The sequence below is a fragment of the Mirounga angustirostris genome, unplaced genomic scaffold (assembly GCF_029215605.1).
Source record: "Mirounga angustirostris isolate CCGP_5_RB_7025 unplaced genomic scaffold, mMirAng1.0.hap1 SCAF_4, whole genome shotgun sequence".
Taxonomy (NCBI): domain Eukaryota; kingdom Metazoa; phylum Chordata; class Mammalia; order Carnivora; family Phocidae; genus Mirounga; species Mirounga angustirostris.
The window spans coordinates 183126908-183153625 of record NW_026991712.1 but is presented as its reverse complement, the minus strand read 5'-3'; the positions used below and the strand labels follow the sequence as shown (position 1 = coordinate 183153625).

The 26718-nt window shown below is 45.5% G+C and overlaps 1 protein-coding gene and 1 non-coding gene across 6 annotated transcripts in view; one reads left to right on the top strand and one right to left on the bottom strand.

The window, feature by feature from the left end:
• The window catches only part of CLSTN1 (calsyntenin 1), a 77454-nt gene that overhangs the window by 28184 nt on the left and 22552 nt on the right, over positions 1-26718 (bottom strand). For all 5 annotated transcript variants that reach the window (XM_064589959.1, XM_045898753.3, XM_045898751.3 and 2 more), the window contains exon 2: positions 9220-9342. In XM_064589959.1, the coding sequence (XP_064446029.1) occupies positions 9220-9342 (123 nt within the window). The remainder of the gene's footprint in view (positions 1-9219; positions 9343-26718) is intronic.
• On the top strand, positions 6702-6819 carry LOC123860733 (small nucleolar RNA SNORA40). Its single transcript, XR_006794846.1, has one exon. It is a non-coding gene; the product is annotated as a small nucleolar RNA SNORA40 (small nucleolar RNA).

Below are 26718 nucleotides of genomic sequence, written 5' to 3'. Positions count from 1 at the left end.
ATAAAGAGGCTCGTTCAAGCAATATCCTTGAGACCGTTTCTGACCATGAGTTTATCATGAGGAGTGGAACTGTTTGCCAAAAGATGTACACTCCCTAACTCTCTCCTCTGAGATACCAGGCAGGGAGGCGGGAGGAGGAGAATGTAGAGTGTGTAGGAAGACAATGGGGTGTTTCAATTTTATATTTCAGTGTTCAGGGGAGGTTTAATTGATAATGTCTGAGTAGAAACCAGAGGGAACTACGGGAGCAAGCCACATGATTATCTAGGGAAGAATTTCAGACCGGGAACAGCAAGTGCAAAGGCCCTGAGGCAGGCCTGGGCCTGGCCTGGCTTAGGAACTTAGAGGCTGCTGCTGCTGCAGTGGCTAGGCAAAGCGGAGACCAGCAGAGGAGGTCCGACAAAGATGAGTAACCTGAAGCTACAGGGGCTGCTACAAGAATTGCAGCTTGTCCTCCGAGTGAGAAGGAAATGACTGGAACGTTTTATGCAGGGAAAAAAGTATGGTTTATATTTTGAAAGAATCCAACTGGCTGCTGAGTTGGAAATAAGTCTATAAGCAGGCAAGGATGGCTACTGGAATAAGGCAGGCACGAGAAGCTGAAAGTGGTCAGACTCGGGCCGTGTTCTGAAAGTACGGACAATGCCGCGGGATTACGAGTGAGAAACCCAAGGATTAATAAATTCCCTGCAGCCGACATGGGAGAGACCATGGGCAGAAGGCCTGGACGGGGAATGGGAATGCGAGCTGCAGCTTTGAACATGCAACTGTATTACAACGTGTTAAGGAATAGCCTCTCGAAGGTATGATTATCAAATAAAATATAAATTATCTAAACGCTTGTATTTCCAAGCTGCTCTCTAAAAGACTGGATCCATTTATAATGAGAACAGCAAAAGGGTGTACTTCTGTCTTTCCTACTATCCTCACCTATTTTCAGTATCTGAGGGGGCTACTTGAATCATGGGCTGCACCAGAAGGATTTGGCGCCTCAAATCCACGTACTTATTAAATCGCTGGCAGGCCGGGTCCTTTTGCCTAGAACGACTTTAGACACCGTCTGGCCAGGTGGCGCCTGCTGCAGCAGGAGCAGCGCTAGGCTCACACTCGGGCAGACCTGGGTCTTCCGCACCAGCTGTGTGACCCTACGCATCACTAAGCCCGCCGAGCCACCATCTACAGACCTGGCGGTAGACCAGGAAGATGGGCCCGAGTGGAGCAAAGCGAGGGGCAAGTAAACAAGTTAAAACACTGCAGTATGTCTGATGGGATCTCAAAAGGACTAATCAAAGGCAGTTTCAGGAGGAAACATTTAAGGGATCTTAAATTAAGGGATCTTAAGCCGGTCACTAGTGCCGGCTCGGACAGTCAGGGTTCTGCGGGTGCAACAGAAACCCACTCCAGCTAAACTCAGGCAAAAAGGGACTTCAGTGAAGAACCATCAGAAGCCCATGGAATTGACTGCAAGCCAGAGAAAAGGACTTGGAAAGAGCCAGAAACCGAGGCAGGAGGGCACCTGGGTGGTTCAGTCGTTAAGCGTCTGCCTTCGGCTCGGGTCATGATCTCAGGGTTCTGGGATCGAGCCCCACATCGGGCTCCCTGCTATGCGGGAAGCCTGCTTCTCCCTCTCCCACTCCCCCTGCTTGTGTCCCCTCTCTCGCTGTGTCTCTCTCTGTCAAATAAATAAATAAAATCTTTAAAAAAAAAAAAAGGAAGGAAAAATAGACATTTGCTGAGAGCAAGTGTCCAATACCATGTCCCTGCTAGTCCCGCTCTTGTCCCTAACCCAATTCTCTCTACACAGCCTTGGGCCCATGCTCGCCAGCTGGATGTCCAGGCCGACCCTTATTTTCAGTGACGTGACTCCTTTGCTGACTAGTCCAGGCTAATTTCTGGGACAAGCTTGAATGTTGCTCTAATCAGAGCAGTTTTCCAGTTTATATATATATTTTTAAAGATTTTTATTTACTTATTTGACAGAGAGAGACACAGCGAGAGAGGGAACACAAGCAGGGGGAGTGGGAGAGGGAGAAGCAGGCTTCCCGCTGAGCAGGGAGCCCGATGCGGGGTTCGATCCCAGAACCCTGGGATCACGACCTGAGCCAGAGGCAGAAGCCCAGCCTGAGCCGCCCGGCGCCCCAGTTTTCCAGCTTAAATGTGCAGCAACCACCACACACCCAGGGGCTACCCCTCCAAGCTCCTCACTGGCTTCAGCCACAACTCTCAAATTTCCTGTGCAAGAACCACCGGAGGAGCTTGTTAAAAATGTGGTCTGTCGAGCTCCATCCCCAGAAATTCTGACTCCGCGGCTCTGCGGTGCAGCCCAGTAGACCTGCATTTTTAACAAGTGTCACAGATAGCTGCAATGCAGCTAGAATGTGGTCTACACTCGAGAGCCTGGCCTGTCACCGGCTTCCAAACCTCGCCGGCTGGATACAGATTTCTTAGGCTCTCCTCCTGGACGTTTAGATTCAGGCAGCCGGGTCTGTACCTCAGTGACTGCACTCAACGTGCAGGCCCGGGTGATGTGGACACAGTATTAAAAACCACATATACAGAAACATCCCATCTACTCAAGTTGGCAACAGAAATCTTGGGGCCCCAAGCTGACTTCCAAGCCTCTGCTCCCGCACGGTGCGCTCACTCCACACGCCCCACGAGCTGTCCATCTCTCCCTTTGGAAGCCCCTCCGGCTCCCACCCCTGCTCGACTGTTCTCCACTAGGTATGTCAGGTCCGCTCATCCTTCACGCCCAGTCACCTCTGTACCTTCTTTAACCCACACCGTCTCCAGTCCAGGCTGCGTGTCGCCGCTCTCACTTGGCACTAAATTATAAACTCCAAGTATCCCCACTTAACTCTTGGTCAATGCTGGTTTTGCTTCCCACCTAGACTATTGGTGCTTTGAGAATAAACACCAACTTTTATGCTTTTTTTCTACTCTCTGGGAGACCTGGCGTGGCTACCTAATATTTAATGGTTACTATCTCAAACCTCTCCTGAAGGCAACTGCCCTCAAAATGAATTCCCTCTAGTCCATAACTTAACGTGGAGTTTCTGGCCTAACATTCAGATACTGAAAACTGCTAACTCAATGGAGAACTGCCTTATGTTAGGCTGAGCCACATGAAATTTCTGGCATTCTATTTTTTCAAATATTTTGATATTTTCAACACACAACAATGGCGATTTCATGTGGCTTAACCAAATATATCCAAGTCACTGTGGCAAACACAATGTCTGCCCAGTTGCATCTGCCAGAAAAGCAGAATTGGGTGGTGATGTGTGGCGGTCAACCCCCCTGGCCATCCTCAGGCCACATGAGTCACACAAATTACCCAGAATATGGAGAAAAGTATCACAGATCTGAGCTGGTTCTAACTAAATATCAACAAAGATAAAGTTCCCATTCTTGCCCTGAAATTTCCTTTGGTTCTCTTCTTGCAAATGATCCGAACTCCATCTGGGGAGGCAGGAAATGAGTGCTGGGCTGGAACCACGTAGTAAAGGGAAGAGCCTGCAAACAAGGGGGCGAGGGGGAGACTGGGGTTTCTCCTCCAGGCAGTGAGGAGGGGTGGCCTATATAAGGGGTGCGGGCTCCTAACTCCCCATCGAATACATAAAACATACAACATACTTCCATACCCACGTCTACCTGGGCTATTAGCAGATTATAGAAAAGGGGATGAGTAAGGAATTGACTCATTTTAATTTCCCAGAATAGCTGACAAGTACCAAGACTTTAGTCTCTGGGTTTCCCCCAAGAAGACAATCTGGGCTGGACCCTATATGTTCAACACTAGTGTCTGACTGGAGACCATTTACAAAGCACGCTGGTGACTAAGCTTCCAACGTTATGTGTGTTTATCTTGGGGCTTCGACAAGTAAGCCGTGGTGGTTGCCCACTCTCATGTCCTGTGATGGGACACGACTGTGAGCTGGGACATTCACAGTGTTTTGTTTTATTTTATTTTATTTTTTAAAAGATTTTATTTATTTATTTGACAGAGAGCGACATAGTGAGAGCAGGAACACAAGCAGGGGGAGTAGGAGAGGGAGAAGCAGGCCTCCCGCGGAGCAGGGAGCCCGATATGGGACTCGATCCCAGGACTCTGGGATCACGACCTGAGCCGAAGGCAGACGCTTGACGACTGAGCCACCCAGGCGCCCCACAGTGTTTTAAAGATAACGTCAGGGAAGTGGGCACAGCGAATGTATGAATCCACACTGGAGCCAGATTGCCTGGCTTGAGGCTGGCTCTACCACTTCTGAGCTGGGTGATCTTGGGCAAAGCCTCTCGTTCCTTCTACGAATGTTTGTGGGGCATCAGCTACTCCCACGTGCCAGCCTGGGCGCTGGGGATTAAGTGAAGAACAAGGCTGTCATGCTACTGACGGACACACTCCGACTGCCAGTCCCCCACCTGGAAAGCCAGCAGCAGCAAGCATCCCCACTGCAGGAGACTGCTGAATCAGAGAAAGTGACCCCTGTAAAGCCCTTAGAACAACCTCTGCCACCTGCTCAGCAAGCACTGGATGCTCCCATTGCCACAATACCAGCACCATCATGCTGGTAAACTAAATTGCATTTCATCACCAAAACCAATCTAAGATCAAAATAAGCCTCCCGATGGGGCCTCTGCCTTACCCAAAAAACTATTTAAGAAACTCAGTGAGAAAATGGAACACTATGAGGACTATTACAGAAAGACAGAAAAACATTTCTCACGAAATGTTAAATAAAATGTTTCTAGGGCGCCTGGGTGGCTCAGTCGGTTAAGCGACTGCCTTCGGCTCAGGTCATGATCCTGGAGTCCCGGGATCGAGTCCCGCATCGGGCTCCCTGCTCAGCGGGGGGTCTGCTTCTCCCTGTGACCCTCCCCCCTCTCATGCTCTCTCTCTCAAATAAATAAATATTAAAAAAAAAGATGTGTGTTTTCATATTGGGCGCCTGGGTGGCTCAGTCGGTTAAGCGACTGCCTTCGGCTCAGGTCATGATCCTGGAGTCCCGGGATCGAGTCCCGCATCGGGCTCCCTGCTCAGCGGGGGGTCTGCTTCTCCCTGTGACCCTCCCCCCTCTCATGCTCTCTCTCTCAAATAAATAAATATTAAAAAAAAAGATGTGTGTTTTCATATTGGGCGCCTGGGTGGCTCAGTCGGTTAAGCGACTGCCTTCGGCTCAGGTCATGATCCTGGAGTCCCGGGATCGAGTCCCGCATCGGGCTCCCTGCTCGGCGAGGAGCCTGCTTCTCCCTCTGACCCTCCTCCCTCTCATTCTGTCTCAAATAAATAAATAAAATCTTTAAAAAAAATGTTTCTAGAAGATTCTATTAATAACAGCAGCAGCAAACACTGTATACAGCACTTACTATGTACCAGGCATTGTTTTGAGCTCTTCATTTTTATAAATAAGCAAATCATCCCCAAGCCCTGGAGGTATGTGACGTCACTCTCCTTGTTTTACAACGGATGAAACTGGGACACGGAGATGTTCAGTCATTTGCCCAAGGCCATCCAGCCAGTAGTTGGCCGAGACAGGACTCAAGCCCAGGCTGGGGTCTGTGTTCCTGACGTACCTGCCAGCTATGGCCTCAGGGGGGCAGCGTTCTGAGCTGCGGCGGGACAGGTGCCATGGCAACAGAGGAGGGAGGGAGGCCCCCCGGCTGCCGCCCCCCAGGGCGGGGGGACCGGGGCTGTGCTTTAGTAAGAGCGTTTGCACAGCAACTCCACGCCCAGGAGTACACCCACGCACACCGGAGACCTACGCCCACACGAAGACTTGTACGCTAATGTTCACTTCAGCATGATTCATAATCATTCCACAAAGTGGAAACCATCCTAATGCATGTCAGCTGATGAACAGATAAACGGGAAATGTGGTACGTCCACACGACGGGCTAGTATTCAGCAATAAAAAGGACGGGCGGATGCATGCGACTACTGAAGCATGGGTGAAGCTTCAAAGTACCAGGTGAGGTGAAGACACTAGTCACAACAAATCCAGAATAGGCAAATCCATAGACACGAACTAGATTAATGGTTGCCAAAGGGGTGGGGGATGTGGGCAGTGGGTGCTAATCGGTGCAAGGATTTCTCTGAGGGTGATGAAAATGTTCTGGGATCAGACAGTGGTTGATTGCTGCACAATCCTGTGAATATACTCAAACCCAGTGAACTGTATGCTTTGCTGCTGCGTGGATTTTCTGCTGTGTGGATTATATTTTTTAAAAAGAATATAAGAATAATTGGTCCCCCGTGAAAATCTCCAGAAGGAAAGGACCGATTTACCTGTCTACCTAGGGCAAATATAATCACGTTACCACTGTGACTTGGCTCTCAACTGCTTCTCTTCATAGTTTTTTCAATCTCAATATGTTAACTTTTGCACATCAATAAAAAACAGCTGGGAACCCCTAAAAACATACAACTTTAAAATAAGTATTATTTCATTCATGATAATACATTAGGTTTTGGTAAATGCTGCAATAACATTTAATCCAACAAGAAAGAAAAAATAGATGACATTTTATTAATAGGACTCTTTCCTCAAAGTGTATTTCGCTTCCTGCTTCCGCTGTAGCTTCCTGCAGTGCCCACCAGGGCCTCATCGTGGCAAAGAGCCACCCTGCCTCTGACACATGCTGACAGATGGGGTCACTGCTCTGTGTTCCAGCTTCCTCTCCTTCAAATGAGGATGGCAGAAAGCACTTGCATCTGCTTTTGTTTCATTTGTGGGCAAAGACTTAGACAAGAGCACGAAGTAAGTCCTGTCTGGCAGCCCAGAACTCACTGTTCAGTCTGATTGGATAAGAAGGAACACGACACCTAAAACGGGGGAAACTGACGGTGGCGGTGCTGGTCAACAGGAAGGTTGGGTCCAGGACCACAAAATGACTAAAAGCTTAGGACATAAGAGAAATCTCAGCTATACTGAATTTAACATTCTAACTTTTACGTCGACATGAAACAAAGGTGCCTTCTCACTTGAGAACACAATGTCTGGACTTCAAGGTATTGGCATATCCCCCAAATCTGTCCAATGCTAGGGGGTGATCGTTCTGGGGTAAACACGGTTTGAACTTCTTCAGGTTAAGGGGGTGTCTGAAATTGAGAACCAGGCAGATCCATCTACTCTGACCTGAAACATGAGGGGAATTTTTGAAGTATGTCCATATTCAAGCGGAGGTCAAAGAAGCCTAACCAGAGGAACTGTGGACGGAGAAGTGACAACCGGGACTGAAAAAAGTTCCTTTGAAAAGGACTATTTTGAAGACTGCGATTCTGACTTCGGAGGAACTAAGGTGATTGGGAGCGGAAGGAATCACATGTAAATTCCTTACATAAAAATGTACTGACTTTAAAAAGGAAGAAAGAAACAAACCCGGGATGATGGCAGGAAGCGTACTTACCCCCTAAGACCATGGAGGATTACATACAAATTTGTATTTGTAAAGAACCTAGAACAGCGCCTGCAAGATCTCAAAGGCTCTATACACGTTCCGTATTATTAGTAAGGCAGCAGGAGGGTGCTCTGCACACAATAGGTCTGCAGCGGATACTCCACAGAGAGACCCAAAGGAATGAGTCTAGAACTCCTGACTGCAGTCACCTCTTCAAATGCATGAAAGGTGTAAATCCACTCTAAAACATAAACTTATTTACACAGCACTAAATATCCCACTCCCGAGGAAGAACTGGACATAATAACCATACGGTACACATGGGATGTCTGTGTGTGTACATATATATATATACACACACACACACAAACACCCCCAAAACCCAGGTAGTTACAGAGAAAACCAACACGCAATGCTAAAATGGTTTTAAACCTAGGGGAAACAAAACGGAACAAACCACCTCAACTGATAGACAAACACTATGTGCGTTCCCGGCACAGAGCGCTTCCTCTCCTGTCCATCTAACTGGGTTTCTCTGTAAAAACCAATAAACAAGTAAAACTAATTGGTCTGTCTCCACCACTGACTCGAGGAGCGCAAACTGGTGCTCAGGTTACGTTCCTGAAAATGGGATGTGGCACTCGAACAGAATATGAAGAACACAGTCATTGTAAAAATAGCTCTTCAGAAACAACCGCACACTCATTTCCCTCAATTTACCACAGTAAAATTAATGTACGATAGAATCTATACGAGTTCACTGAATTGTCCATATCTGTCCCTAGACAAAGAGAACACCTTCTTTAATATGAGAAACTGGGTTCGGGAAAAATACCCTACAAAAACTAGTCTTTACAAAAATTACCATCACAATGTCAGTTTTGACTCTGAGGCAAACCAAGGGTGAAGCAGCACTTCCCCCCCCAGCTAAGGAAGCTACTATGGTCACTGTGTAAAAGCAAGCACAGTTCTGACCTGGAAAGTGCTATTAAATGTTACAAAGCAGAGGGGCGCCTGGGTGGCTCAGTTGGTTAAGCGACTGCCTTCGGCTCAGGTCATGATCCTGGAGTCCCTGGATCGAGTCCCGCATCGGGCTCCCTGCTCAGCAGGGAGTCTGCTTCTCCCTCTCCCACTCCCCCTGCTTGTGTTCCCTCTCTCGCTGTGTCTTTCTCTGTCAAATAAAGAAATAAAATCTTTAAAAAAAAAAAAAAAAAAAGTTACAAAGCAGAAAACCTCCAAAGCAATCCCAGAGATTTGTCTCTTATAAATACTTAGGTTACAAGCTTATGAAGCAACTCCTGTTAAAAATTTATTAAAAGTAAAAATCTAAGCCAAAAGCATTCTTCTATAAACACGGCTCCGTTTTCTCAGCTCAGTCTTTCCTGGTACCTGACACCTGGGCCATGCAAGGACAGCCTCGAGCCACTCACGAACCAGCAGCACCAGGGAACAGGTCAGAAAGGCAGAATCGCAGGTCCTCCCCGACCCGCTGTACCCAAATCCGCATAAAAACATGATCCTCAGGTGCTCTGTGTGCACGCTAGTCTGAGACACACTGGTCTAGGTGTTCTCTATCTGGTCACACCGAGGAATACAATGATGCAATAAATATTTTGCTTTTCAGCAAGGACAGGTTTTTTCTTTCCAGTTACTCCAACTATTAAAATTAAAAGGAAAAAATGTCATACACAGAAGCCACAAACACCTCTTAACTATCAAGACATTTTCAGAAAGGCTCAGAAATAATCTAAACGGGATATGTGAAATGCTTCGCATCCAGTCCGCCATTTATCAACAGTAAGATAAAAGCCGCGTTCATACCTGCGAATCGCAGAGGTGCGTCTTTATCCAGGGCAATCAGAGGAGGGTCGAGAAGCACTGCATTATCGTTTTCTGTGATTATGCCATGATAGGTGGGCTCGAGCCATGGTTTGTGCTTGTTAACTGTGTTTAAAAAGAGAAAAAGAAGAAAGGGAACAGACCAGGTCAGAATTATTAAACTCCACTGCTTTTAAAGACACACATCTATTACTAAAATAATAAAACACTCATTAGTCTGGAAGGCAACACTTGTAATTTTTTTTAAGATTTTATTTATTTGAGAGAGAGTGAGAGAGAGAGAGCGTGCACGAGCAGGGGAGGGGGGCAGAGGGAGAAGGAGAAGCAAAATTCCTACTGAGCAGGGAGCCCGACCGTGGGGCTCGATCCCAGTAGTGACCTGAGCTGAGGCAGATGCTTAACCAACTGAGCCACCCAGACACCCCAACACTTGTATTTTTTGTTGAAAACTTTGGCATCAAGACCCTAATGGGATGAAATTCTGAATTCCAGAGTAAGTAATATAGAAACTGAGTCTATGAAGCAACCGGAATTAAGAAATAAACTGCTCTAGAAATTAAATGACTGATGGCTATAGACAAATTATCTGTTTTTAAGCTATCACAGAAAAGTTACAAAGAAAAATATACTATCACTTCTTTATGGCAATAATAATACAGTATTACCTATTTAAAACTAGCATTACAAATAAAAATATAAAAGAAAACTTATGAATATAAAATTACAGAGTACAGGGGCACCTGGGTGGCTCAGTCGGAAGTGTCTGCCTTCGGCTCAGGTCATGGTCCCGGGGTCCTGGGATCGAGCCCCGCATCGGGCTCCCTGCTATGTGGGAAGCCTGCTTCTCCCTCTCCCACTCCCCCTGCTTGTGTTCCCTCTCTTGCTGTCTCTCTCTGGGTCAAATAAATAAATAAAATCTTAAAAAAAAAAAAAAATTACAGAGTATAAATAAAACTAAATGCAAATTTCTGAAAACCTTGACTGAAAACAGTGTTTACAAATAACCCACTTTGAGGGTGAGGCCGTGTTAAGGTCAGATTCCAGCTCCCTCCTATTACTGGCTACGTGACCTTTAGCACATAAAACCGGCCTCTTAATCTCAGTGTCACCTGCACACCAGGGACATGCACACAACCCCCAAGGCTGGGGCAGATCACTGGAGAAGCGACCTGTGTCCTTCTTGGTTCGGCACTGGCACGGATGCTTTTGTTCCTAAGGTAAGAACTGCCATCCTGGCGGTGAAATCAAGTTTCATTCCTCTCCATTTGTTTTGCCTGGGGCTTGGCCCGTGTGAGACCTCCTCCCGCTCAGAGCCAGGGCCCTCTCTGAGTCCCCATCTCCCCCAGCACGGTCTGGGCGGCCCAAACCTTCTCATTCCTTTTTACCTTCACCTTACGAGCGCTCACACTACAACCTCGGCGTGTGTATTCACCGCCGAGCGCCGGCCCCAGCTGGGCCGATCGAAGTAGAAGGAATGGTATGAAGAAGCTCTACTTCCAAGCAGATGGTGCCTATTTGTTGAATGAACGACCCGATTCTTTCCCGTACGTCCATCTCCAGAAGGAGCTAAAGCTAAGGTTCAGTATTCAGCCACGATGGGATATTAGCAACCACCACGCTGTGTCTGCTGTCACGTGATGACCAGCACGAGCCGCCAGGAGACTGGGCTTCACGGGCCCGTGCTCTGCGGCTCCCGTGTGCCATTCTACCCCAGCACGGAGGCGGGAAAGCAGCTACCGTCTCCCTGACTGATGGCGCGTTTACCAGACATTTACACGTGCCTCTTCTAGACCAAGAGCAAAGCCCGTCGGCTTCGCTTTCAAAGTAAATCCAGACCCATGGGAGTTGTTGGTTCGTGGGTACAGAGTTTCAGTTTTGTGACAGGAACACAGTTCCGGGATCAACCACACAGCACAGTGAACGCATGTACTTAACACAGCGTGCACTTCCGATGGGAGGCTTCGCGTGTGCGTTACCACAATTAAAAAAAAAAAAAAATCCACACACACAAATCAATCCAGACGGAGCCATTTCTCATCGTCCGTGCTGCTCACCTGGACTGTTTACAAAATCCAGGTAACCAACCTCGTCCTTGCCCCCCTGCACGGCAGCCGGACGGACGCTTCTCCACCTCTGCTCTCAGAGCCCACGGACACGTGTTCCTGAGGACCCTACGTGGCTTTTGTTCATGTGGGATCTATCTGTTAACTGGTGACCTAATCAGCATTTATTGCACTGGGAATCAAAATCAAGAAATATTTTATTATTTATCAATTCATTTTTAAAAACAATAAGCCTATTACATGTTAACATAACATTTTCGTGGAAGTAACTATACTTTTTAAAACAGAGTTTACGGGGCGCCTGGGTGGCTCAGATGGTTAAGCGACTGCCTTCGGCTCAGGTCATGATCCCAGGGTCCTGGGATCGAGTCCCACATCGGGCTCCCTGCTCCTTGGGAGCCTGCTTCTCCCTCTGCCTCTCTCTCTCTGTCTCTCATGAATAAATAAATAAAAATCTTAAAAAAAAAAAAAAGAATAAAACAGAGTTTACGAAGAAGAGTGGCGACGTGTTACATGTGTGCAAGTCTTTCTACAGTCAGCGGAGTCCTGCTTCTCCCGCAGCCTGTGGGCCGCTCTGTCACATGTCACGCGGCCCCCAGAGAGCTCCAGCAGGCCCGTGAGAGACAAGGAGGAAAAAGGCAAGCGACGTCTTAGCGTAATTAAAACAGCTCTGACCTCTTCCAACCCAACAGGGTCTCAGGGGACTCATCACCTCACTCAGGTCTCCGTTCAAACGTTCCCTCCTCCAGCTACAGCACCTTCTACTCTGGTCCCTACGTCCGCTTTTCCTTTTCTTCGGCTGCTCGTCGCCACACCGTCAGGGAGAGGGCAGCGGTGTGAGCCGGGGGCCTCGGGGCAGGCTACACGGCTTCCTCCATGGGCCTCAGTTTCCCCACCCATAACTGAGGATGGCAATGGTACCCAGCTGATGGGTTGTTCAGTAAAAAGCTTAGGACAGAGTCTGGCGCTCAGTAAATGCCATTAGGTGTCGCTGTGACTTCTCTTCCATTCAAACGTGAACAAAAACACAGATTCCAGGAGAGGGAGACCTCTTGTTCTCTGGTAATTCCCAGCACCTAGCACTGTGCCATTCCTCAGGAACTACTGGCTAGATGGACGAGTGCATAAGGAATCTCATTATAGTACAATTAAAGTCAGTGCTCTGGTTTGTAAATTCTCCCACAGAGAAGATAATTTTGGTGCTGAGAACTGAAAAACAGGTATGATTTGGTCTTTTAGACACTGGGAAGGTGCTTTTTGTTGTTTGTTTGTTTCTGGCAGGTGGATGTTCCTTACAAGTAAAGGAGACTAGAGAATCTGGAGGCACAGAATACATCAAAATACCGTGGGATCTGCCTGGAAAGGTAAGCTGTGGTTAGATTATAGGGAGATATGATGGGAAACCAAACCCCGATTATAAAGACCAAAAATTCAAAGGGCCTTTGGGAAATCTCCCCCCCAATACCACCCCCCCCCACACACACACACAAAAGCTACAGCCGGACAAGAGATTTGGTGAAGAAAATTCAGATGGTTGTGCCCCACCTGCCCTTCTCCAGAAATACTCCCCAGGACAGAGGCGCGTTACCTGGGGGAGTAACTTGCAGGGGCCCCACAGTCTGCTGCGGCCACTGGTCTGAGAAGGTCCCACCGAACACAGGAAATAAGCTCACTTTGCAGTCAGGCTGAGTGTTTTACCCAGTTGCCGAGACTCCCATCCTCCCCAGACAGCTCGTTAAACCATCTAGGACAGAGGCTGGAACACTGCCTGCAGTTACAGAGACAATACTGAGAAACAGGCCACCTGAAAGGAAGTAGTGCAAAGCCCTCTGTTTTTTGTCACTAATCTCATTTTAAAAAAATTTTTTAAAAAGATTTTATTTATTTGCAGAGAGAGACACAGCGAGAGAGGGAACACAAGTGGAGGGGAGTGGGAGAGGGAGAAGCAGACTCCCCGCTGAGCAGGGAGCCCGATGCGGGACTCGATCCCAGGACCCTGGGATCATGACCTGAGCCGAAGGCAGACGCTTAACGACTGAGCCACCTAGGCGCCCCACTAATCTCATTTTAAAACACAGAAAATGTGAGTTCGACTTACTATTAACAATGCACCATTAATAGCAATATTTGGTTCCAATTTGGTTCCATATTAAAGGTTTCATTAATAAAGTTATAAGCGTGGCAAATAAAGCTGAAGATTATTCCAGTGTGCAAGTCCATAAACGTCCTGACACGTAAGCCAAATGACTGTTCAGCGCCCTAGGAATGTGGAAATGCCAGGCAGAGCACACCGCAGGAAGCCTGTGGTGGGTAGGAGCACGGTGTGTGCCCCTCTGCTATTCTCACGGGAAGACCCGCAGTGGGGCGCCCGGCTGGCTCAGTCGGTGGAGCATGTGACTCTTGATCTCAGGGTTGGGAGTTCGAGCCCCATGCTGGGTGTGGAGATTACTTAAAGATAAAATCTTAAAGAAAAAAAAAAGAAAAGAAAGGAAGAAGAAAGAAAGGCCCATAGCTGAAAATGGCTAATGGTTCAAAGCAAAAATAATTGTATAGCTATATTCCCAGTTCCTAATTTTGTAATTCAGAATTTATAAATTGCTCCTTTCAGCTGGCAGTAGAATGAAGAGATTCGGCCAGGTCCAAGGACTGAACTTTTAAATATTTAATAAATGGTATTTTTAATATTTCATCACATTCAATTGGCCTTATCAAATATTTATAGAAACAAGTGAATGATATTTCTGTAATCTTTCCCCCAAAAAACCACAAATAAAGGAACATGTCACCCATGTTCTACATTCACCACATTCCAGGTCATTAAAAAGCCAATTCAATTTTTAATTGAAATCATGGAATAGCCAAGACTGGCAATCAGACCTTCCGTACATGTAAGTTCCATCTGGGGACATGCCTATGATTTTAGGACACGGCTGGTTTTGTGGTTGTGGGAGATTTTATTTTTTTTAAAGATTTTTTTATTTACTTGAGAGCATGAGTGGAGGGAGGGGCAGAGGGAGAGGGAGAATCCCAAGCAGACTCCCCGCTGGGCGGACACAGGGCTCGATCTCACAACCCTGAGATCACAACCTGAGCCAAAATCAGGAAGAATCAGACACTTAACCAACTGAGCCCCACAGGCGCCCTGTGATAGATTTTAATCATTAGAAATTGCCATCAATTTAGAAATCAAGAGGAAAAGAATGCCAACAGTCAATCTCAGGGTTAACCTCAAATATATTACTTAGGCCTCCCTAGTACATCCCAACTCTGTGGGTTGAGGAGAGGCTGGTCCCCATCCAGGCCACACAAGTCACCCACCCCCAGAGACGTGGTTCTGGAGCCACCTCTGTGGCCTTGACATCAACCCAGCACCAAGCAGTTTCCCTCTGACTTCTTCCTTCTCCTATAAAGAGACACGCACTGTTTTCGAAAGAGAACTTAATGTGTGCCCCTTCTCATTCCCAGAAACCCAGGCTGGTCACACTGGGCCAAGAATGACATAATAAATAATAACAGCTCGATGTCTTAAGAGACCGCCAGCATTTCACAGCGAATCCTAGACGGTGTTACGTCTTGTTTGCAGAATCAGCTTTTCATCTCAGGCCATCCAAAGAATCTGCAATTAAGGGATGCTGCCACTAGGTGGCGAGAGGTACCATTGATCGGCTTGGATGAACCACTCCAGCCCTTGCCTCAGGGAACGAGCAGAATGTAACCTGAGTCACCGGGGCCCTCGGCTCAAGACGATCTGCACAGAAAAGTGTCCTAACTCTTTAAGTATAAAATCTCCAGCTGATTCTTTTTCACCTCAAAGAAACATTTAGAATAAGTAAAAGTCCCAAAATCAAAATGTAAAAAGGCACACATTCTCACAGACTCTCTTTGGGACAGTCCTCAGTCCAATACATTCTTATTTAAATCAGACCGTCCCTGGTCATTCAAGCCAGCTTAATGTCAAAGGTCCTTTCAGCTTCACATCCCACTGACTTTGATTTTGTCCCAAGAGATCCTTCCTGAGTATCTAACACACATGAGCACGCTGCAAGGTGCGGGGCTTTGGGGAATCAAATCACAGGCTCGCTGAGGACACAAACAGCAACAGCCATCTACAATATTCCAAAATGGCGTGGCTATAATTAAAGGGCTACACAGTGTGGTAAGAAAACTACAGAAGGGGACTCACCCAGTGTTGGGAACTTCATCAGCCAGCAGAGACCGACATGACCTAGGAGCCACCATCTCAAATGTGGCCCTGCCCTGTGCCAGAGGGAAAGGGGTCATGGGAGCGACACCTTCCACCCCAAGCCACACATGGCTCCTCACTCATTCAGCCAGAACTAGTCACACGGCCCCACCCAAACCCACCAGGGGGGAGAAGTGCCATGCTACCATGTCTGGAAGAAGGGCTGGAAATCCGAGATCAGCTCTAGGGTCCATCAAAGTACAAGCGGAGATCTCCCAAGGACATCTCTGAAGGGATAACTGAGGCTTCCTGGGTGTGAGGGAGTATTTTAAACAGAATAAAAACGTGTATCAGGTCTGTGGCACATTCTGGGCCCAGCAAGACTGCTGAATGTACGGCTCTAGTAGGAGTATAATGAGGTGCAGCTGGAGAGGGGCCTGACTTACAACTGACGGGGAGCACCCCCCTCCACCAATGAGCTCTCTTGATTCTTTAGACAGCAAGATGCTGTTAAAAGTTTTAGACAGTGCAGTCTGGTAGAAAAGGCAGGAACTTTGGGATCGGACAGAATGTAGTAAGTAAGTGAATTTTGTTTCTGACTCACTCTGTAACTAGGTGTGGATTCTTTAACCACCCCTTACTTATTTCTGCACTGTAAGTCAGGAATGGGACCACCTTCCACAACCTTGTTTGGCGGATTATAAATAACATCAGTGAAGAGCCCACTCTGTGCCTGGCACACAGGTGCTCAACAAATATTTGTGGATAAATTAAGTATAAGCAAGAGCTAGGTTTCAGAAATAACTGCGAGGGCAGAGCTAAGGAGACTCAGGAGGCATTCCCGTGATGACCTCCCTATCATCATCGTCTGAAGTACAGCCGAGAGCTACAGGAAATCCCTACAGTCTCAAACCCTGCAGGGGCCTCACTTTATTCCTTTTATTCAGGAAAGAAAGGAATTAAGTAGTATTATACACAGTAATATTAAGTGTAAAACAAAAAGCAAACCAAAAAAGTGGCTTTTTTTTTTTTTTAAGTAAAAGAGGAAACTTTTTAATTAACCAAAGTGACACTGCATGAAATTTACAAACAGTAGCTCCCCCTTTCAGGGGACACCGTTCCTAGTAACGAAACAGCATCACTTTCCCCTGACTTCGTAAAATACGTTTTTTAAAATTACTCTTTTTTTCTAAAATGGAACACTTCCAAAGACCCTCTAGACAAAATCTGTAAGCATAGGTTAAGGGCTTCATCACAATCCCAAATAAATTTAATACTAAAGTGTTGGGAAAACCTCTATCATGTAGCTCAGGGGCTCTCAACCATCCTGCGCCAGATCATTCTCTGTGGTGGAGCCGTCCTGTGCTCTGCAAGATGTTTAGCTGCTTTGCTGGCCTCCAGCCACCAGATGCCAGGAGCACCGTCCCCAGTTGTGACAAACAAAATGTCTCCAGACGTTGCCAATGTGCCCAGGGGGCAAACACCCTCCCCAGATCCCTTGAGAACCACTGACATACCCACTTCCTTAAGGAAAACCAAAGTTTTCCACATTAAAATCATTTGTAGACTTCAAAATAGCCATCTTTATAATTTATATGTATTACAAGTTCATTTTTATTTATTTTTAAAGATTTTATATATTTATTTGACAGAGAGAGAGACAGCGAGAGAGGGAACACAAGCAGGGGGAGTGGGAGAGGGAGAAGCAGGCCTCCCGTGGAGCAGGGAGCCCGACGTGGGGTTTGAATCCCAGGACCCTGGGATCATGACCTGAGCCGAAGGCAGACGCTTAACGCCTGAGCCATCCAGGTGCCCCAAGTCTTTTTTTTAATTGTGGAGTCAAAAACAACATAAAACTAACCACCTTACCCATTCTAGGTGTACTGTTCAATGGTTCTAGGAACATTCACATTGCTGTGCAGCCATCACCACCTTCCATCTCCAGAACTCTTTTCATCCCGCAAAACTGAAACTGTCCCCATTAAACACCAATTCTCCATCCCCCTTTCCCCCAGCCCCTGGTGACCATTCTACTTTGTCTCTATGAATTTGACTACACTATCCCCAATAAGTGGGTATTTGTTTTATGACTGGTTTATTTCACTTAGCATAATGTCCTCAAGGCTCATTCATGTTATATACTGTGTCAGAATTTCCCTCCTCGTTAAGCTTAATACTATTCCATTGTGTGGATATACTACACTTTGTTTATCCTCATCCATCAGTGGACACTTGGGTTGCTGCACCTTTCAGCTCTTGTGCATAATGCTGTCATGAATATGGGTGTACAAATATCTTCTCGAGATCCTGCTTTCAACTCTTTTGGGTATATACCCAGAAGTGGACTTGCTGGATCCAAGTAATTCTATTTTTAATGTTTTGAGGAACCGCCATACTGTCTTCCACAGTGGCTGCACCATTTTACGTTCCCACCACCAGTGCACGAGGGCTCCGGTTTCTCCACATTCTCGCCAATAGTCGTTCTTTTCTGGGTTTTGATAGTAGCCACCCTAATGGGTGTGACCAAACAAGTTTTACATTGAAGAATTTTATCTTTTTATATTAGGTAAGATATAAAAGTAGACAGAATAGAATAATGAATGACTCAACCACTACAGTGAGCAACAAAGGGCCAATCTTGTTTGATTTCTACACCCCCATTCCCACCACCAATTTCAAATATTTTGAAACAAATCCCAAACTTCATACACTTCACCCCTCATCTTCAACACACATCTCTAAAAGACAGTAACTCTTTTTAAAACCATAAGGGCATTATCATCTAAATAATTCACAATTACTTAATACCATCAAATACCCAGTCAGGATTCATATTTATCTGGATGTTTTGCTATAGCAAATGATTTAACCCAATATATCTCTCTGACATATTTCATCATAAAGTCTACTGCCATGAAAGAAAAAATTTTAAACAATAATGCTTTCGTGGTTTCTACAACGTTCCCGACTTTTTTCACCAATAAGTATGTCTACTAATTAGGTTTTTCTGTAACTATTCTTTATCAGGTTGAGAGTTCCCCTCTACTCTTAACTTGCTGAGAATTTTTGTCATGAATGGGTATTAGATTTTGTCAAACGCTATTTCTGCTTTGATCAACACGATCGGTGATTTTTCTTCTTTAACCTGTTGATATGGTAGATTATTGATTTTTTGAATATTGAAATAGCCTTGTGTACTTGGAATAAAGCCTATTTGGTCATGTTGTATAATTCTTTTTAGACATCGTTGGGTTTGCTCTGCTAATATTATATTGAGGATTTTTTTTTCAAACAGCTTTACTGAGATTGTCATTTTAAAGAGTATTTCAATAATATGGGGCGCCTGGGTGGCTCAGTTGGTTAAGCGACTGCCTTCAGCTCAGGTCATGATCCCAGAGTCCTGGGATCGAGTCCCGCATCAGGCTCCCTGCTCTGCAGGGAGCCTGCTTCTCCCTCTCCCACTTCCCCTGCTTGTGTTCCCTCTCCCGTTGTGTCTCTCTCTGTCAAATAAATAAATAAAATCTTTTTTAAAAAAAAGAGAGATTGTCATTTTAAAGAGTATTTCAATAATATGGGGCGCCTGGGTGGCTCAGTTGGTTAAGCGTCTGCTTTCAGCTCAGGTCATGATCTCATGGGTCCTGGGATGAGCCCTGCTCAGCGGGGAGTCTGCTTCTCCCTCTGCCCTCCCCCCGCCGCCACCCCGTTCACCCTCTCTCATGCATGCTTACTCTCTCTCAAATAAGTAAATAAAATCTTTTAAAAAATAGTATTTCAATAATACATTTCAATTCAGTTCTGTGTTGACCTGAAAATTCTACTGGCCTGAGGGGTGCCTGGCTGGCTGGGTCAGTGGAGCATGTGACTCTTGATCTCGGGGTTGTAAATTCGAGTCCCATGTTAAGTATAGAGATTAAATAAAATCTTAAAAAAAAAAAAATTCTACTGGCTTAAGTAATACCCCAGTTTTGTATATTCAACATCAAATACAGCATGTACTCACTGATCATTGGCTACATTCTAGGCACTCTGTATGCTCAATTTTGTTTACCATTAAGACTAATTTTCTAAAAGAGATGTAGCTACACGATTAGGCAAGAGACAGCAACAGTCACAATGCTATTTTTGAGAAATCAGAGTGTGATGATCTCAACTGTGATTTTAAAAATTAGGATAAAAAAAAGTCAAGTGGAGGGAGCCTGGGTGGCTCAGTTGGTTAAGCGTCTGCCTTCGGGTCAGGTCACGATCCCGGGGTCCTGGGATTGAGTCCCACGTCAGGCTCCCCTTGCTCAGCGGGAAACCTGCTTCTCCCTCTGCCTCTGCCTGCAACTCCCCCTGACTGTGCTCTCTCTCTGTCAAATAAATAAATAAAATCTAAAAAAAAAAAAAAGTCAAGTGGAATGAATGTTTCTGATATTAAGTCTGGCTTAAATATAGCATCCCCAAACTCAAATAACTGGAGAACTGTTATGGAAGTAGCATGACCCCCTAAAGCAAAGGTCATAACATCTTCACGTTATGGACTCTTTTAAGACCCTATAGAAAGGGGCGCCTGGGTGGTTCAGTCATTAAGCGTCTGCCTTCAGCTCAGGTCATGATCTCAGGGTCCCGGGATCGAGTCCCACATCGGGTTCCCTGCTCGGCAGGAAGCCTGCTTCTCCCTCTCCCACTCCCCCTGCTTGTGTTCCTGCTCTCGCTGTCTGTCAAATAAATAAAATCTTTAAAAAAAAAAAAAAAGAGAACCTATAGAAAGCCACAAAAACCCCTCCGAAGGAAAAAATGCAAACAAAAAAAACACTAGGCAGGAGGTTTTAGGGGCTTCAGACTCCTGCTGAAACCAGTCCAGTTAAGAATCACTATTCTAAAACATAGTGAAATCTCTATTAATGACCCTAAGAAATCTAGCAGCTTCAAAATCAAATTGTAACACTATGTTTCTTTTATGCCTGCCTTTCTCAAGTTTTACTTGTATTCTCTTCAGCAACAATATCTTAACAGTTCCCAGGAGACTCCCCCAAGTGCTACCCTGGGGAAGGAGACCAGGGAGGGGATACAAGCAAGGCATCAGTGACTCTGGTGCTGCATTTCCAGAGGACGCATCGGCTAGTGACACAGAAGGGCTGAAAGCAACAAAGAAGTTCATCTGAAGCTGAAATGACAGTGTATGCTTTGAATAATGGTAAGAAGTAAAGGATAAACACAAAAACATTATGCTTTTATTGAGAATACAAATTTTAAAAAACCAACTCCCAAGAGGGTTGCTTCCTTTTTGTTCCCCTAATTAGTTTTATAGATGGACATCTTTGTTACACTATTCAACAGGTTCCGTAACTCAGCATTCTCACTTCACTGTTATGAGAAAGACTGGAACAGAAGTCAGATAGATGGGTGGGTGGATGGATATACAGAGAGATGGACAGACAGACAATATAAGGGTTTCTTTCTTTAAATAAGTTCCGGGTATATTCTACAGAGGGGTCTGTGAAGCCCTGCTCTGTGTATGCACCCATCCAGAGCACAAAGTAACAACCTATCCTAAGCCAATCAAGAGCAGTTGGTATATTTTATTCACTGTTATCAGGAAAATGTGTATATTTTAAAGAAGTCTTTAATAAATGTTTTGATGTTTACATTTAAAGAGGCCACACCTCAGGGCCTTATTATCTCATTTTTCTACCACCCAGATTTTCATAAGAAGTTACACTTAATTTTCCAAAGTAACTCAGGATCATACAAACTTTTCTAGTAATCAAATGAAAACATTTCACTAGCATGAAGTGCAGAAATCAATTACTTTCCTAATCAAATTTTGTTTTACTCAATATTAAGATTTACCACATAAAATTAAAAGGCCAGGCACCAACCCAAAACATAACCAGCAAGGCTAATAGGAATTTAATGTCCGTGTTCCATTCTTCATCTCCTGAGCAACTATCTCACGTATTAACTGAGAGCCTCTCTTTAATGTCACAAATGTCATGTGGCAGCCACAGTAGTATAGGAACCTTGTGTCCAGCTCAGTAGGATTTCCAAAGGCAAAAACTCTTACACAACTCTTCCAGAAGTTCCAAAGGTGATGGGCAATGAGCACAGGGAGGATAATTCTTAAACGTTTACGGAGTAAGGGGTCTCCCTCAGGATGAGGCGGTCACATCTGGAAGGGTCCTGGTGGACGTGCTTCCGGAGTCACAGGATCCCTCGCAGGTGCTGGTATTAATGCCCTGAAGCCCACAGCCCTGCCCTCAGCTACAGGAGCCCTGGCAACAGAGCAAGCACTCGGCCTGAATCCCACAATACCCCAGAAGGACGTGTAAAGATGGGTGCCTGAAAGGGCACTGTTTGCTGGTCTGCATACCCAGGGGACTTGGGGATCTTCTCTGACCAACACGGGTGGGCGTTGGGTTGGGTCCAGAGGGTCCTGAGTTTTTTCTTAAGCTCTGTTCCCTCAGGTGGTGGCTGTTCATGCATGCATTTCAGAGCTATGTTTTACAAGGAGTGAAAAGGGAGGAAGAGATGGAGTTGGAGAACATGTCTTCCTCCTTCAGATGTTTATCTCTGCAGCAAGTAGGGGAGGTGCGAAACTGAAGACACTCCATTAAAATTAGTATCCTAACAGAGGAGGGGAGACCAAACCAGAGAGCAAAGAATATGCCTCAGTTCATCAGCCACAGCAGTGCTCCTTAGCCTGGTGTGAGGCAGAATCCCCTAGATGCCTCCCATCAACTACACCTCCTGGGCCGCGCCCCCGCCCCCCTGGAGTCTGAGTCAGGCAGGCTGACCTGGTGCTGGGCAGGTTTGGAATGGAACATTCTCCAGTTGGTTCTGACGCACTCCCCAACAAAGAACAAACGTATCACAGAAGGCTCATGAATAGAGACATTTGGAGAGTTTCCTTGTCAGAGAAACTGAGCCATTTTCACTTTTGCTCTCTTAAATGCTTTCTTGCCCTTTGTCCTCCCCACCCAAAACTCCCCCACTTCCAGGCTATTTTGGTAGGGACCTGTCTTTGGCTTAGCTTTTCTAGGACACTTACTCATAGCTGGTACCAACTATGGCCACTGGCTCCTTGCTTATTTTAGCACAAGAGCCCCCCCCCCCCCACTTAAGCAAAATCATCTCACGCATGACTATTAATTCTCAGAAATGTAACGTAGAGCATTTCTCACAGGCAAAGCGATGCAAAAGTGTGAACTTTCTCTTCGGTGTCAATCCACTGCCTTTTTTTTTTTTCTTTTTTTTTAAAGATTTTATTTATTTATTTGACAGAGAGAGACAGTGAGAAAGGGAACACAAGCAGGGGGAGTGGGAGAGGGAGAAGCAGGCTTCCCGCCAAGCAGGGAGCCCAATGCGGGGCTCGATCCCAGGACCCTGGGATCATGACCTGAGCCAAAGGCAGACGCTTAACGACTGAGCCACTCAGGCGCCCCAATCCACTGCCTTTCTACACGCGCTACTAACAGGTTCCCAGAGCTTCCCCTGGCAGGCCAGTTTCCAACATGTACACCTGCCCCTTCCCCCATCAGTATGTGCTTCCAGATTTTCCTGACCTCCTCATTTGCACCGAATCAAAACTTACCTGCAGCAACTTTCCACTTCCTCACAGTCCTGCTAAGACTGGCCAGTTGGCCTGAGAAATGAACTTGAGTTGGGCGCTGATCAATGACAATGACTTAAGGTCCCCACACTTGCATTTTGCAAAGAACTGCAATGATTTAATATAAAAGTAGAAACTAAGGTAAGAAGTGGAGGCAAGCTGCAAGCTGCTGGAAGAAAATATTTTTGGAACAGAGCCCTTTCACGCCTCTCAGTTCCTAGCTTATGAGCATGGAAAGGATTCAGAGTACATATATTTTTATGCAGTTTTCTACAGAATTAAATATATAACATGACAGTAACAAATTCACTGCCAAAACACGATCAGAACATTTCAAGTAGTTGGTTCATATTCATCCATTTATCAATTAACCCTTACAATGCAAGTCAATCAGAAATCTAGCGACACAACAAAGTGCAGGCCATGATTTCCTTAAATTTCCTCTTCTGCAATGTTATCAGAAAATACAGGCCAAGAATGCCCTTTCCTTTCTTCTTTATCATCACCACATTTGTCTCAAATTCAAATAGGACAGGGCGCTGTCCCGAATCGTAACATAATAGTCTGGTGGTAATTTCCAAGTTCTGCATGTTTTTTTTAGTCTCCTGACCTTCATATACAATGGAAAACTTTATCATATATAGTTCAGAAAAGGCCACCTAGCATTCAAGACCTGCTGACATTCATTATCAATGCAGAGTCCTTAACAGCTGTTACCCAAAATACTGTCATAAGTTGACTAGAATTGCCTAATAAATCCAGGACAGCTGGTCAGAAAAATGAAGATTCTGTCCATTGCTCCCCTATTTTTTGCTCATTGCTTACATTCTTACAATACTACCCACAACCAGATAAATGCTTTTACACAGAGTTCTTACATTACTTAAAAATCAATGTAACATTTTTATGATAAACACAGAAAATAGAACCGCTCAATCTTATTTTGCCACCTCGTCTCTCAAGAAGCACGTTTATAGTAGAAAGAGCAGAATCGCTGTAACGATGAGAGAAGTCCAGTCCAAGACTAGGGAAGACATACAGACTAAGAAGAAAAGGACACACTTCTCCTAAGTTTCGGGGTGGGGGGGGTTTAAGTTGCAGGACACGGAGAAAACATACAGACAGAATCGCTACACTACACTAAACTTTAAGGAATTTGCAAAACACATAATACCCGAATGTTCAAAATGGGAAGATGGACAGTTCAAAACTGTATTTCAGTGAGTCTGACACTGATCATGAACAAAATTCTAGATTGGTTTTTGTGCCTTTAGAGAAGGAAAAGAAATCACGAAGAGCTGGTAACATTACTCACAAGTACAAGTGATCTACACATTTCGGTTACTAGGAAAGTGACAGGGATGCTGGAAGAAGAACTTCAGCTACAATTTATGAAGTGCCAAGCACCTCAATAAAAACGATGCTTACCACAACTCAAATGAAACTCCAGAAAAGGTGTACTGAACTGTGACGAGGCATCTGACGAAGACTTTCATTTTCTTGTGACTAAGAACAAGATGGCAAAACGGAAACTGGATGGAAATAAAGATGGGTGGACTTCAATGGGTTTAATGACACCCCAAAAGGTCACTGAATAATGAACCTGGGGAAACCTAGGACAGTGTCTCATACCCTTTCAAAGTTCATACTTGGTTGGCTGTCTCCAGCCTTCACATCAAATTTGAGAACAAACAGATGGAATGTGGAGTCAGGATCAAAACTCACTTGACAGAATGGGGTGGTGGGTCACACACAGCAAGATGAAATGTAAAGACCTGCATTAAAACAAAGCATCGAGTTAGAAGATGAGAAGCATGGTTCAACACCAACATGGTGGAAGGACTTGGTTAAATAAAGTTGGTGTGACAAAGTGGCTGAAAAGCACAGACAGGGGGTGCTAGCCCCACAGCGTTCCAACTCTGCTCCTGTATGCAGAGCTCTATTAAACCCTCTGCCCCATCTGAAAGGTGGTATCTACAGCATGGAGCACTCAAGGAGAAAGGAACGAGGCAGGCTGGCAGAGATTTTGTTAATAAAGTCATAAGTGATATGAAGAACAGTTGAAGAAATAGAGGATGCTTTACTTTGAGACGTAAAAAGCTGAGGTGTCGGGATGGAGGAGGTAGTAACGCCCTCTGCAGGTAGGAATGCAAAATAGTTCAGGCATGTTCTCTGGTTCCTCAATCAAAGAATTACCATAGGACCCAATAATTCTACTCCTCAGTAGATACCCCAAAAACTGTCCCTGGTACTCAAACAAATACGCATACACTAATATTCACAGCGGCACTATTCACAACAGCTAACGGGTAGAAACAAGCCAGAATGTCCATCGGCAGATGAATGGATAAACAAAATGCAGTGGAATATTATTCAGCCATTAAGAAGGAATGGAGTACTAACACACACTCCATTGTGAATAAGCCTCAAAAATGTTATGCTAAGTGACAGAAGTCAGACATATTGTATAATTCTATTTACATGAACTATCCAGAACAATTAAATCCAGAGACAGAAAGCAGATTAGTGGTTACCAAGGACACAGGGGAGAAGGAGAGATGAAGTGACTTGAGGTGATGAAAATGTTTTGGATTTTGGAATTAGACAGAGGTGGTGGTTACACAACATTGTGAATATACTAAATGCCACTGAACTGTACGCTTTAAAATGTTATATTGATGGGGCGCCTGGGTGGCTCAGTCGGTGAAGGGTCTGCCTCTGGCTTGGGCTGTGATCCCAGGATCCTGAGATCGAGCCCCACATCAGGCTCCCTGCTCAGCGGGGAGTCTGCTTCTCCCTTTCCTTCTCCCCCTTCCCCCGCTGGTATTCTCTCTCTCTCCCTCCATCTCAAATAAATAAATAAAATCTTTAAAAAAAAGTTATATTGAGAACTTGTGGTTTCTGGTCCAGCATGTAAGGAGTTTAGAAGTCACCACTTTGGGGGCACCTGGGTGGCTCAGTCGTTAAGTGTCTGCCTTCAGCTTGGGTCGTGATCCCAGGGTCCTGGGATCGAGCCTCACATCGGGCTCCCTGCTAGCGGGAAGCCTGCTTCTCCCTCTCCTACTCCCCACTGCTTGTGTTCCCTCTCTCGCTGTGTCTCTCTCTGTCAAATAAATAAATAAAATCTTTAAAAAAAAAAAAAAAAAGAAGTCACCACTTTGTCCTAACAACAAGTAAAAAGTTGAACAAACTGCAATATCAACAACTCTTCTTATGTCATCAGAGAAGTGAGGTCAAAGGGCAGACCACTGCCCCCCTAAACTGTAGGGGCAGGAATACAGAGCGAGAACTAACAATTCATCTGAGCAAAACCCTCAGCAGAACCCTCTCTTACCAGTGCCCGGGTAAGAGATCCTGAACTATAATTGATGAACAGCTGGAGGCTCGGTGTGGACAAGTCTGAAAGCTAAAAACTCCAGGAGGGCCCAGTCTTCGGGAGACCCCCACACTTTTGTGAGTTTTATCTCCAGGAGCCCTACAAGATCCTCACAGGGACTATCAGAGAAAATCCCTTAGTGCTTCCAGCAAGGGAAAGGAGAAAAAGCATTATGAAATATACCAGACCATTCTGTTCTTCTTTATAGGGCCTGCCCTTGGGAGGAACTACTTGATCAGAGCCTAACCCACCTGGAGGAAAGGAAATA